The sequence below is a fragment of the Glycine soja genome, chromosome 3 (assembly GCF_004193775.1).
Source record: "Glycine soja cultivar W05 chromosome 3, ASM419377v2, whole genome shotgun sequence".
Classification (NCBI taxonomy): Eukaryota; Viridiplantae; Streptophyta; class Magnoliopsida; order Fabales; family Fabaceae; genus Glycine; species Glycine soja.
This window is the reverse complement of record NC_041004.1, coordinates 32,864,141-32,878,362: the sequence shown is the minus strand read 5'-3', so window position 1 is coordinate 32,878,362 and position 14,222 is coordinate 32,864,141. Positions and strand designations below refer to the sequence as shown.

General features: G+C 31.1%; 1 protein-coding gene across 1 annotated transcript; it reads left to right on the top strand.

Annotated features, from left to right (window-relative positions):
- The first annotated feature begins 1,659 nt into the window (after positions 1-1,659).
- Positions 1,660-11,882, top strand: LOC114406494 (lysine--tRNA ligase, chloroplastic/mitochondrial). Its single transcript, XM_028369203.1, has 14 exons — positions 1,660-1,962; positions 2,630-2,848; positions 3,209-3,320; positions 4,009-4,117; positions 4,552-4,609; positions 5,451-5,519; positions 6,575-6,682; positions 6,880-6,972; positions 7,765-7,869; positions 8,794-9,000; positions 9,220-9,314; positions 9,973-10,063; positions 10,823-10,993; positions 11,586-11,882. The coding sequence occupies exons 1-14, from the start codon at positions 1,738-1,740 to the stop codon at positions 11,676-11,678; spliced, it is 1,755 nt and encodes a 584-aa protein (XP_028225004.1). The 5' UTR covers positions 1,660-1,737; the 3' UTR covers positions 11,679-11,882.
- Positions 11,883-14,222: the final 2,340 nt, after the last annotated feature.

Here is a 14,222-nt window from a genome sequence, read left to right as displayed (position 1 = left end):
GTACATCCTTTGTGGTACAAGTAGAGGGTACATCTACTTGGATTTGACTGAGAACAAGAGAGGGTACATCTCTTGTGGATCAGTTCTAGTGGATGGTACATCCACTAGGTTCAAAGAGAACAAGGGAGGGTACATCCCTTGTGGATCTTTGCTTGTAAAAGGATTTTTACAAGGTTGAAAGAAATCTCAAGGACTGCAGGTCGCTTGGGGACTGAATGTAGGCACGGGTTGTTGCTGAACCAGTATAAAAACTCTTGTTTGTTTGTTTCCTTCTTCCCTACTCTTTTACTTTCCGCTGTGCATTTAATTTCCGCTTTTACTTTCTGTTAAGTTTCTCTTCTACTCCTCATTCTATTAATAATTTAGTAAAAGCCTTAGAAGAGTAATTTTTAATTAGTAAAGGTTTAGGAATAATTAATTCAACCCCCCCTTCTTAATTATTCTGAGGCCACTCGATCCAACACTAGGATCCTCTTGAAAGTTGAGGTTTTTGCTTCCTTACTCTGCTTTGCGCTTTTGTTCTCTGTTCTTCACACTCCTCTCCTTTCTCTTTTTCTCCTCCAAAAACTCCCTATTTTTTTTTTTCCGCCAACTTCAGTTTTTAAGGGCTTTCTGACCTCGAAGGCTCGCTTAGCGTCATTTTCACGCTAAGCACGAGTTAGTGACTTTTGACTTAGTGAGCAAGGCGCACTAAGCGCAGAAGAGACAAATGACTCGCTGGACAAGCTGATGGCGCATTGAGTGCGTGCTTGCGTGGCAGATTCTCTTCCAGATTCCCCTTGACTCGCTAAGCGTGCTGATGCCTCGTTTAGCGGATGATACTCACTAAGTGCATTGATCTCGCTTAGCGAGACACCAACTACTGCACCTTCTATTTCTTCATCTTTTTCACGTGAAACTGAAGTTGCAAACTCATTAATGCTCATTGAAGGGTGTATCTACTACATATAAACTAAACTAAGCTAAAAATATATACAAATCTATAAAAAGAATCATAAATTGAGAAAAAAATATAAATTTTATAAAACTTTTTTATACAACTGTTGGTTGTAAAAGACGACTAACAGTTATATAATATTTTGGTTTAGGATTCTACTAAAATATGACATGACCAATAATTATTTGTCTTGGAAGTGCATGGCATGTTATTATATACCTTGCTTGGTAGAGGTATAACTTATACCCTACCTTATATTAAATTCTTGTTTGGTTGTAAAAAAAATTATCATAAATTCATACATACTTTAGTATAAAAATATTTTAAAGGATTATCTAATCACAAATTATTATATACGATAGATATACTAATTTTTTATAATAATATTTTAAATTTCATATTTATCAAAATTTTTTATGTCCATTAAAAAATCAAAATTTTTGATTGGTTGAATTTTTTTTACGTTAATAATGTATAGAAATTAAACTTATTTTCAGTACAAAAGATATTTTAAATAATTTTTTATATATTTAAAATCATCCTTAAATCCGATATTAACAAAACTTTTTAAAAAAGAATACTATAATTTAGATATTGTAGTCGTTAAAAATGTAATGCCGTGCAAACCAAAGAGTTAATGCAGTAATTACAAAATACTATAATTCAATAATCAATTCCCAACATTTACAAATTCTTTTGGAGCATTGACAAGGAAAAAAGAAAAACTGTAATGTCGTGCGTGCTACCCCAAACCAAACAGATAAATAAACAGATATCACGCCCCACTGGTGAAATAGAGAATGGAAGCGCTAAAACTGTGCAATCTAACATGGAGCCCGTTGAAGCACTTCTTTCACTCTCACGCATTTCGTCGAACACCTCCCGTGCTCGTTCTTCGCGCGTGCTCTTCTTCCACCGCCGCCGCCGACACCAGGGCCGCCGGTCGCGGACGCCGGAGCTCGGAGTCGTCGTCCACCACTTCGACTTCCGATAGGGACGCCATTCGAGCCATTCGCTTGAAGAAGGTACGTGCCTCTTCCGTCAGTTGCAACGGTGACGTTTTGCTCCGTTTCCTTCTAATTGCTGTGTTTCATGTGTGTGTGTGTGTGTGTGGTGAGGGATATGAGTTGAAGCTGAATTTGAAGTTGAGTTTTGAATTTGAAAATTCTGCGTTGTGTGTTTTTTCGTTGAACTTCAATGTAGGATTGAAAATTGATTGCCTTGTAGAGTTGTAGTTAATTTTGTTATCAACTTGTCTCTATATTAATCTATTCTCTCGGGTTGTTTACGTTCTGGTAAAGTATGAGAATTTGATTTTGGGGGGAAAAAAAAGAAGAGAATTTCATGCATTTTGCTTTTTACACTTGTGTGTGTGTGTGTGTGTGTGCTTTTCAGAAAAAAAAAAAAGGAATAGTTTTGGACTAACTCTATTTAGCTACGTTTTTCTTAAGCTAGGGGATATGATGGAAAATTGAATGCATGGTTGCTATATGTTATCTGGTTATGTTGTTGGAGTTGGGTTTAGGTGCCTTTCTTCAATTATGGATAGTTTGGACAATTTGATAGATTTTGGCTGAGACGTTGAGTGCTTGTCAGAAGACTAAAAAGTTAATGGTCTTCATTTTGAGACTGTCTTCAATTATGGATAAAGGATTATTATTTTTGACATCCCTTTTTGCTGGTTGTTTGTAGGTTGAAGAATTGAGAAGCAAGGGGCTTGATCCGTATGCTTATGAATGGAACAAAACTCACGGTGCTAATCAACTGCAAGATATATACAGAGATCTAGGAAATGGTGAGGAAAAAAATAGTGAGAATGACCATGTATCTGTCGCGGGAAGAATTGTTGCTAGGAGGGCATTTGGAAAGCTTGCCTTTCTGACTCTAAGAGATGATTCAGGGACGATTCAGGTTTTCTTTTGCACTTTTTGTTGCTTTTTGTACGTTCATGGTAACTGTTAGAGACTATATAAATATTGTAAGTGGAGATATTATGAGTTATTGTGAGCTGTATGTATTTATGTAAATTAGGGAAACCATTGTTCATTGTAGTTGTGAAGCATATTATAAATAAAATGCCTCCATTGTGTAAATTAAACATGTTGGACTTTTGTTAAGTTTATGATATTTTACAGTGTTTCTTTGTTCTTATTCTAGTCTTAATTGTAAATTGCATTTTTTATTCAAAGACAAGGTAGAAATTGTCTCCTTTCTGTCAAGTAAATCCTACAGAGAGCTGCTAACTGAAGATGTTAAAATCTATTATTTCAGCTCTATTGTGATAAGGAGAGACTCATAGGTGATCAGTTTGAACAGTTAAAGGCCCATGTTGATATTGGTGATATATTAGGTGTAAGAGGAACAATAAAACGAACTGAAAAAGGTATTTATCTAATCAGCATATTAAATGAATTTTCTTTTGTTCTTTTTGAGGCTAGAAATAGGTATTTAGTAAATTGATATTGCTTTCATTTGAGCATGCTATATCTTGATCCCAAAACTATAATTTATCAGAGCTTGCAATAATTGTATGACTTGTATGCTTGTGAATTCACATGCATATGTCCTTGTTAAGATAATATATTAGCTGAGATAGTGAAATTTCGCTACTGATGTGATATATATGAGAGTTCAGGGACATGGCTATTTTTCAGGAAGTATTTCTCTATGTAGGTAACAATGTAAGCATGTTTACTCAAATTGGAAGTCTAAAGCTGTCTCTAGGTGGATTAAGCAAATAATGTTTGAAAAGATTTGCTGATAGTTGTCTTATTATATTCAACTAGAGTTTGCTCAGCCATCTTTGATTTCATATATGGTTTTCTTTTGTCTTATTAATGTATATCTACTGCTGATTTCTAGTATATGCCATACCTGTAATTACTTTTTCAAGTTAGTGAGTGGGAACTAGTTATGATAATGGCAAACTGATTATCAAATAGTTAACACCTTTTGAGATGGATATCCTTTCTCTGCTGGGACAAATATGCCCTTTGACAAAGGCTAGCTGATAGCCTGTTAGTTATGAAATAGTTGACCACCGTCTCATGTTTTTTCTGGTCTCACTTCAGGAGAACTTTCTGTGTCTGTTCTATCTTTTGCAATCCTTACAAAATCTCTGCTTCCACTGCCTGACAAATATCATGGACTAACTGATATAGATAAACGTTATCGTCAGAGGTAAGCTCATGCTTTAATATTTTTGTGTCTGTTCCTCACTAATTGAAATCACTGGTATATATATACTAATGCATTTGGTATTTTATTAGTGACTATGACTGCAATTCTTCTATACTAGGTTTTTTTTTTCTTTTTCTAGTTTATTCTATTTTTTGTAAGAGGATATGTACATCTAGTCTTGTGTTCTTCCTTTTTTCTCATCACTAATAAATATCTTCATCTTAAATTTTTTTAATGGATTTTAGTTTTTATTTGTTTCTTATTTTATGAAGTATAACTTATATCTTAGTCTTTCTTATTTATTTTTGTGCTGTTATTTCTTATTACTTATTTGCTCCATGTCATTTCTAATTAACCCTTGCACTGTTGGACTGAATTGGTTTGCTCTGAGTTAAAAGTTTCTTCTTCACTGTTTCTTGTGGATTTGTGGTTAGGTATGTAGATATGATCGCAAATCCAGAGGTAGCGGATGTATTCCGTAGAAGAGCAAAGGTGGTTCATCTTCCAAATTTTTTATTTCTTTTTAAGAGTTTAAAATCAATGTTATTCAATTGTTTTAGTTTTAATATTTAAATATTATAATGTTGTAGATTCATAAAAGTTCATTTTATCTGCTTGTTTTCTCTTCCCATTTCTCTTTATTGAGTTATAACTATTTTCTATTTCCATTTTCTTTTTTGAGTTAATTGAGATATCTTATTCTCACCTACTGTGCTATGCCTCTTTTCTGTCTAGTATTGTTCTTTTCTAGAGAAGTCGAATAAAGAACATATCAAACTGAACAATTTGTTCTATAAATTCATTGGAGGATATCAAGGGACAAAACTACGATTCTTAAATAAAGGTGAAAGGTGTCTAGGAATTGGACTCAGTGGAATAACAATAACAAATAGGTTACAATTGCACTTTGAATTATATGGGAAGTGTGTTTTCTGTTCAGCCAAAGAATATCTAGCACTTTTCATGAATTTCTCCTCCAAAAAAACTAGACTAGAATGTAAAAAAAATGATAGCCTGTTGTTTGGTGTAGAATTGTGGTAAAACTACTTTGGTAAAAAAAATGTTTCTCATTTTGTATAGGCTTTGGGGTAGTGATACATTATCTTATAAGTTAACATTTATTTGTTACTGTAAGTTTAGTGCTACTATTTCTTTTTTTTCCTTTTTAATTAAATAGTTTAATGGATTTGATTTGAAAGAAGATTTAGAATTTTGGTTTTAGGGATCATGGGTTCACCTTCTGTCCTTTCAGACAGATTAACAAACTTCTCTTATGTATTGCCTGAGAAATAACTCTATTCGTATTATGTTCTAATCAATTCCCTTCAAATAGGTTGTATCAGAGATACGGAGGACAATGGATTCTTTAGGTTTTGTTGAAGTTGAAACTCCAGTTTTGCAGGTTTGCTGATTTTAATATACTTACACTGGCTACACTTTTTTCTTTTACATAAAAAATGTCTCTTCAAAATTGTTGGGTACTCTGCTAGGTGTTTGATTATATATTGTTTAATACTTATAAAATGCAAAGAGAATTGATCTTTCAGAAATAATTTTGATATCTAACAGGTCAGCTTGATAGGCGTTTTTGTTTGGTTATTTTCATATTTATGCATTTTACTGTATCTCTTAAAAGTCAGATTGATATAGGGGTTATAAGGTCCCAGTTAAATGGCATTGTGGAACTTGTCAGACTTATTGTTAATATGTCATTGTTGGCTGCTGATTTTGACACAGCTAAAATTATTCTGGTTATAAGTGCAACCCCAGTCACTCTGTTTTAGTTTTGTCTGTCTCCTGAATTTATTTGAATCCTTCATCATCAATCATTGCCAATTACCAAACCTTTGATGATAACTATGGTGGTGTATTACTAATTATTTATCTGATAGTCGTTTGTTTTAGAAATTTATTTTGGCAACATGTTGGAATAATGGTATTTATGTCTTGTTGCTCTCATGTTTGCTTCTGTTGCAATTCATTAACTCCTTTTTTTTATTATTATTTTGAGTATTCTGTGCCTTAAATATAGTAATAAAATTATATGAAGTTTGTCAAAGTGGTAACTAGACCTTTAAAATTTCAGTCCTTGTGTATGGGCTGTATCCTTATGCTCTCAGTCTTGACTCTCAATAACAACTGCTAAGTGATAAATTATGTAAATAATGTAATTACTGTCTGAAATGTCTTATGTTGTCATTTTATTAATATGATTAGGTGTCAACAAGTCACCAAGGTAAAGTTGTGCCTTGGTGACTTGTTGGTCATGGGTTCGAATCCGGAAACAGCCTCTTTGCATATGCAAGGGTAAGGCTGCGTACAACATCCCTCCCCATACCTTCGCATAGCGAAGAGCCTCTGGGCAATGGGTAAAAAAAGAAAAAGAAAAGAAAGAGGTGTCTGACATTTATACATGGAAGTGTTTTTTCCCTGAACCTGAAAATTTTTATTGACTAGGGAGCAGCTGGGGGAGCAGAAGCCAGACCATTTATTACATACCATAATTCTCTTGGAAGAGACTTATATCTGAGAATTGCAACTGAATTACATCTTAAGAGAATGCTGGTGAGATTTGAATTAGTTGTTATTTGTGAAGTCCTTTTGTTCAGACAAGAACTTACAGAAGCATTCTTTGTTATTTATTTTTATTCTTTTTGCACAGGAAGGAAGTACTGAGGGATTAGCCTCCATGTTTAACATAGTTTTATTGATTTAGTGAAGTTGTTAACCTTTTTAAATTTTAATGTTTTTCTTTATGGCAGGTGGGTGGTTTTGAAAAAGTATACGAGATTGGTCGAATATTTAGAAATGAAGGAATTTCAACTCGACATAATCCTGAATTTACAACTATAGAGGTAAATTAAAGTTTAGATTTAGGAGGTGAACTTTTTAGCTTCCATTATGATAGGCCCATAGTGCATGTGTATAGTAGAAGAGGAAAACCTGTGCCCAATAACAACTAGCTGTTGGTTTATGAGAGGAAAAAGAAAGAATAACCAAAGAGGGTAGGAGGTGGAAAATTCGGTTAGCGTATAGAGAGAATGTCATAACAAAATTGGGACAAGTGGCATGTGAGAAGAGGGTAAGGTAAGGAGATTTGGGAATTGAGGGGGTGACAGAGAAGGGGTATGGAAAATTTGGTGGTGGTATAGGGGACAACTGCACTAGCATGATGACAGTCTTGGTTTTCTCTTTTAATTTTCATTCTTTGTTTACAGTGAGGTTTTAGTAAGGAGCTCTGCTCCAATTTGTCTTTGATAATAATAACCATTTCTGTTAGTTCTCACATTATTTTTCATTGGATATTGATATTCTATATATCATGTTTGGTTGCCAATCTTTACATCACCAGTTCCAAGATCAAATAAAACTATAAAAGAAAATGATTGTCAGTTAGTCAACAACCAACTTAAAACTTTGTCAAGTCCTGACATGGACAACAGCTGTTGTTTTAAATGTACCGTGAGAATATATAGTTAGTTTTAGTACTTGATGTGAGCATATGTAATATTTCCTCAAATCTTGTCATAGCTTAAGCTTTCAAGATTGTTTTAGCAATGATTACTTGATATTTGAATTTGCATATGATAATTCTCATTATATCTTGAATTGCATTCTGTTAAATATTGATATTAGTTATACTTTAGATGTACGAAGCATACTCGGATTATCAAAGCATGATGAATTTAGCAGAGGAGATCGTTACTCGATGTGCTCTTGCAGTTCATGGGAAGCTTACCATTGATTATCAGGTAGACATTCTTACTAAATATAACGTATAATTGAATTGCTCATGTAGGAAAGGATGCCTAAGCCACTAGAATGAAATAAAACACGCTACTCTATTTTTATGTTTCAATGAGGAAGGGTCATACTATTCCATCCTTGACCCCCAATTTTTGGGGGCAAATATTTGGGACTTTGAGCGGAAAGAAGGGCTAGGAGTCCCACCATATTATAATTATAATAGTGATAGCTTAATATATTAATGTTTAATTTGACATAAAAAGGATTCTTGATTCTGATTATTAAATTTAGATAAATATATTGATAACCAAAGGGGCTGTCTGGGCACATAGTATGAAAGTACTAAATACACCTTTGTAAATACTTCAAAAAATAATTTGTGTTTGATGCTATAAATACTTCCCTTTGCAATAAAAGCTTTCTATTTTTAATTTCTTTTCTTGTGCCTATAGGTACATAATAGAAAATCCCTTAATCAAATTTAACAAAAAAATTTATTAAAATAATTTACAATATCATCAAAATTTATAATGGTTTATTATGTCATCAAAATTTCTTTTCAAATGTATGGTTTATATCATCAAAACCATATTGATTTTTTCTTTTAAAAATGTGTTTTTAATTATTTTATCAAAAAGGTAAATAAGTTCTCAGTCTTGTTTTATTTATTCAGTATCTCCAAAGCCTTTTCCCCATAAGTGAACTGGTTACTGGCTTTCAGTGAATCTCAACATGGTCTTTAGTGTTAAAATTTTCCTATACCACTCCTAATTCTATTATTTTTGCTTTAATTTTAGGAACTTAATTTTATAATTATTTTGTTTGCACTCAGTTCTCTTGCACTGGTGTTTGATGAGTGATGACATTTTTTTTTTAAATTTGTTTCTTTATAACAAATTTGTTGAAAGAGGTGTAATGATTCCATACAGGGAGTCGAGATATGTCTGGAAAAGCCCTGGAGGAGGGAGACTATGCACAATCTTGTTAAAGAAACTGCTGGGATTGATTTCAATGAATTGGCAAATGATCTTGAGGTTGCAAAGCGAGTTACTCTGGATACCCTTGGAAAGAATCTTGATAACAAGGATAAAGGTTCCATTGAAGCATGCCAATCCGTTGGTCACCTCCTTAATGAGGTTGATTTGCTTCTCCTTTTTTTCTTCCTGTCATATGAGCATCCAGTTTTTATTCTTTTCATTTGATAACGTTAGTCATCTTTGCAATTAATTACACTTACTCTTTTTAGGTGATCATCGATATATTGATATTCCTTTCTGATTGCACTTTTTGCATTTATTATATTGTCAATTTGACTTGCACACACTAATCAGATTATTTTTGTTTTGTTTATTTAGGTTTTTGAGAGTTTTGTAGAACCAAAGCTCATCCAACCTACATTTGTTTTAGACTATCCAATTGAGATATCTCCACTGGCCAAACCACACAGAAGGTAGAAACATTTCAGAAAATATCAAATAATGTTATTGCTATTATTAAAGGTATTTGTATCCAGCCTACTATGAAATATTAATCTATTTGAACTTAGGATCCATAAAGGGTATATATTACATTCTGTTATTACTTTCTACTACTTAATGAAGTTAATATTTGTTGTCATCTATTGGCTCTGCCTTTTTCATCATCACAGCAGTCAAATTATCAAATCCATTCCGGATTTCAGGCCATTATTTCTAGATTAGAATCATCACCCACTATCCTTGTATTGCCATTATAATCTAGTTTTAATGGCAGTTGAAATGCTCCCATGATCTTTCTGCTGCCCTTGAAGCACTCCCTTGTTCCATCATTATGTTGACATCAATTTTTCAAAGGTTATGCATATGTGAAAAGATAAACAATTGGGACTTTCTGGGGTTTATGATTTTATGATTTTCATTGAAGTTTTAAGAGTAGCTTTTTTTTCTCCTTTCTTCTGGTAGCTAATATTTATAATAGAATTTTTTATACTCATGTTTTACTTCATAATTTATGGCATGTAGTGATAAAAGTTATTGTAAAAAAGACGTCAAAACCAAACTCAATAAGAAGGGATGCACATTTTCTGTTTCTAGATATTATCTTCTATCTTACACATGATCCTCCATTAGATCCACAGGTTTGACTGAGAGATTTGAACTCTTCATTTGTGGTCGTGAGTTGGGCAATGCATTCTCTGAATTGACTGATCCTATAGATCAGGTAAGATTCCAAAGTTTTCAAATTTTTCATATCCTAGCTGCATAGCTTGTGCAGATTTTACTGACCGTACACTATATATAATGTGTTTGTAATCAACTGTTTCTCATCATAAACAACTTGGGAAAAGGGGAAATTAAGATCCTGTTAAGATGAATATAAAATACTATACTCTGTATAAGATGCCATCGGATAACAAATTGAGCATCATTATCATATCAGCAGGAAAAATTGTTAGATTTCAGCTTAAAACCAATTGAAATTAAGGGAAGTTGTCAAACAGATATATAAGTTGCATCCTGAGTGTTGAGACAGACAATGTGGGACTTCCGAATACTCCCCTCCACAAATGTCTGCCAGAACAGGCAGGCCTACCGGAATAGGCGATTTACCAAGATGGATTATAGGCTCTAATACTATGTTAGATTTTAGCTTAAAACCAATTGACATTAAGTGAAGTTGTCCAACAGATATAAAAGGTGTACCATGAGAGTTGAGGCAGATGATGTGAGACTTCCAAACAAAAACAAGACAAACTTGGTGCTGTGTTATAATCAAATTGACACTTATTCTAATATATGCAGAAGATTTGAGTATTTGTTTTTGTTAATTTGTTCAAAACACTGCTAGAAATAGACAATGGACTTTGTTCATGCCAACTTATTTGGAAAAAGAATGAAAGCTAATGATTATTTGTGGACAACTTTACTCTGTCTCAAAGTTAATTATGGAAGATTGAGTGCTTTGATTTGAACTTGACAGAGAGGACGCTTAGAAGATCAAATTAGGCAGCATGAAAAGAAGAGAGCAGCTGTTTCAACAAATGACGATAAAAAGGAAGGAACGGAAGATGATGATGATTCATATGAAGTGACTCTTGATGATGACTTTCTCACAGCTTTGGAATACGGAATGCCTCCAGCTTCTGGAATGGTATGCATGTCTTTATATAGTTGTGGGATTACCCTAGATGAGAATGAATACTGTTTTTTTTTTTTTATATATATATATATATTAAGATTGTCACCAATTGAAGGCACAAATTATGTCCAATGCAATCAACAATTCTCGTCTTGGAATCAACTTGGTAACAGATCAAATTCCCGATAGTGTCATTTTTTTAAAAGAATAGTCATGTTTGATTTATATCATAATCATTTAAGTTTATTTTAAGATAAATACAGAGTGATGTAAGGTTAATTGTGATTTTCATTGTGTGTATTATCATGTTTACTTTTTATCTTTAAATTTATGTTTCAACTGTTTATTGTATTTCTTATTCAAGGGCATATGTATTAGATATATGAATTTTGTGAAGTATTACTGGAATTTTAATGCATTTGTATGAGTGATATAGTAAGTATAATAATCAACATAACATGGTCTATGTAATTAATGTTTTCACTTTTCTGTGTTGTAATGTTAATTTGTTGCATTCTTTGTCCCATAAAGTCTTGGAATATCAAATTGTTTTTGTTTCCTGTTGTAGCTTTTAAAATGCTATTTACAAAGATGTTCTTTCCAGGGACTTGGAATTGATAGGCTGGTGATGCTTTTGACAAATTCTCCCAGCATTCGAGATGTTATTCCCTTCCCAGTACTCAAGGTCCAGCAATAGTGATAGGTTTGGAGATCACTGTGCCGTCCATCATCACTATTTGCTCTTTTCTAAATGTCTTAATTATATTTGAGTTCATTTGTACAACATGTATCATGATAAGGTTATTTTTTATTCCCTCCTCAAATTATCTATTTGGGAGTTTTGATTTGTGGAAAAATGTCACTTTAGAATATCAATAAAGGATTAATTGTTCTTCAACAATACCATTGTTTATTGTTGTGTTACCTGAATACTAATTAATTTACAACTACACCCTAAGGGTATTTTAGTCAAAGAATTTTTGTAATTAGTAATTTTCTTAAGTTAAGACGTGTCTAACAATAATTTGGGATGGAGGGATTGTTACTTTGCCACTAGTTCTGGACTAAAAAATACAATTCTTTTAATTTGAGAAGTGAGTAAAAAGAGTATTTTTTGAACGAGGGACTAAATTTTTAAGCCTTTTATTAATGATGCTTTTAAATACAATGTGATTTCCACACATTTTTTAATTGATTAAAGTTAAAATTGTATTTGGATAAACTTCTTTTTGACGTGAATTTGGTTAAACTTCTATATAACACAAAATAAGAATATAAAATGAAATTAACTTATTAGACTTTCATAGAAACTCTCATATATTCCAAAGAAATAATTGTGGCTACTGTATTTATGATTGATGACACCCAATCACATTGACCCTTATATACAATACGTAATAAGAATTTTTGTTAATTAATTAATTTTATTAAAAAAATCAATTATTTAAAACTTAAGAATTTTTTTAACTTGATTGAACATAATTAATTAAATAATTCGCCATGTATTAAACTCTTTAATAAAATGTTAAAATATCACTTTGCATACATTGTGCATTCATATGTTATACATTGGTCAGAAACATACATCATTGTTATCAATATGATTATAGTTAATCCAAAGCCATAAAAATATTATAATCATCATCATCATGAAATATATACATAAACAAAGGATGCATATTAGCCCTCCATAATAAAAGAACCTAAATCAGAGCAATAAAGTAACCAGAAACCTACAGTGAATTAACAGGAGAGTAAAACTTCTGTTGTTCAAAATCTGTCTTTGTACTTAATTTAAAGTTTCAACAGCAACAATGTTTTTGAATACAATATATTTCTGTTACATTGTTCTTGGTGAGGTTTGTTATAAAAAAACATTTAAATTTTAAATTGAAAGGGTATTGTACAAGAATAAGTATAGGAAATTTGTCTTTGTTTTGTCTTTTTTTTTTTATCTCTTAATTTATTTTAATATATTTCATTATCTTGATAATATTTATCATGTCTTGAAAAATATTAAAACAAATAATTATTATTCAATTTTAATTATTTTGATTTACCATGTCAACAAAAGTTAGTATGTAAATATATTTAATGTTTTCTTCTGCATAATTTTTTTAAAACTTCATTGAGGTCATTTAATATATATATAAATTAATTATATACTAAAAATAATTTTATTTTTTTATATTATATAATTATATATTGGAATACAGTGAGGTGTCACATCGGGTGGAAGCGGAAAGGTCGAGCACAAACAGTAAGGTTTGGATTAAAGTGTGGTGTCAAGTTTTTTTTTACACGGTGTCACTCGTGGTTCACATATGTGCGTAAAATAACCTAAAATATTGATTTTTGTGTATGGTAAAATAAAACATATTTAATTAAGAACAAAAATTTTATACTATTATTCAATCATAAGTTATTATTGATATAAATTTTAAATAATTATTATAAAAATTAACAAAATTTTCAAATGTGAATATTTGTAATTACATAACACAATATAAAATTATTTTAGATAAATTTCTCTCTCTTATATTTCAAAATAATACAAATGATGTTGTAAAATCTAATTAGCAAGGACAGGTAATAATAAATAAAAATTAATTAAGTTTTTAATTATTTTAGATAACTTTTTCTCTCTAATATTTCAAAATAATACAAATCATGTAGTAAAATCTAATTAGCAAGGACAAGTAATAATAAATAAAAAATAATTAAGTTTTTAGTTATTTTAGATAAATTTTTCTCTCTAATATTTCAAAATAATACAAATGATGTAGTAAAATCTAATTAGTAAGGACAAGTAATAATAAATAAAAATTAATTAAATTTTTAGTGTCTCAATTTTTTAAATTTTAATTTTTAGTGCTTGATTTTTTTTTACAACTATAGTTCTCCTTTGATTTTCCATCAGCATTATAGTCCCTTTAACGTTTTATATCCATTTTTAATCTTTCATCAATTTTTATTGCTCAAAATTGATCTTCAAATATAAAATATAATTTTCAAGAAGAGACTAAAATTGGACAAAATAAAAACTAATTTTCAAGAAGAGACTAAAATTGGACAAAATAAAAACTAATTTTCAACAAGAGACTAAAAATCAACAATTTTTTTTGCAGACTAAAAATTATTATTCAAAAAAAATTAAGAGACTACAAATTTAATTAACTCACATAAATAGTCATTAAAAAAAGACAGGTAATAAACAAAACAGGTTGAAAGGATAGTAAAC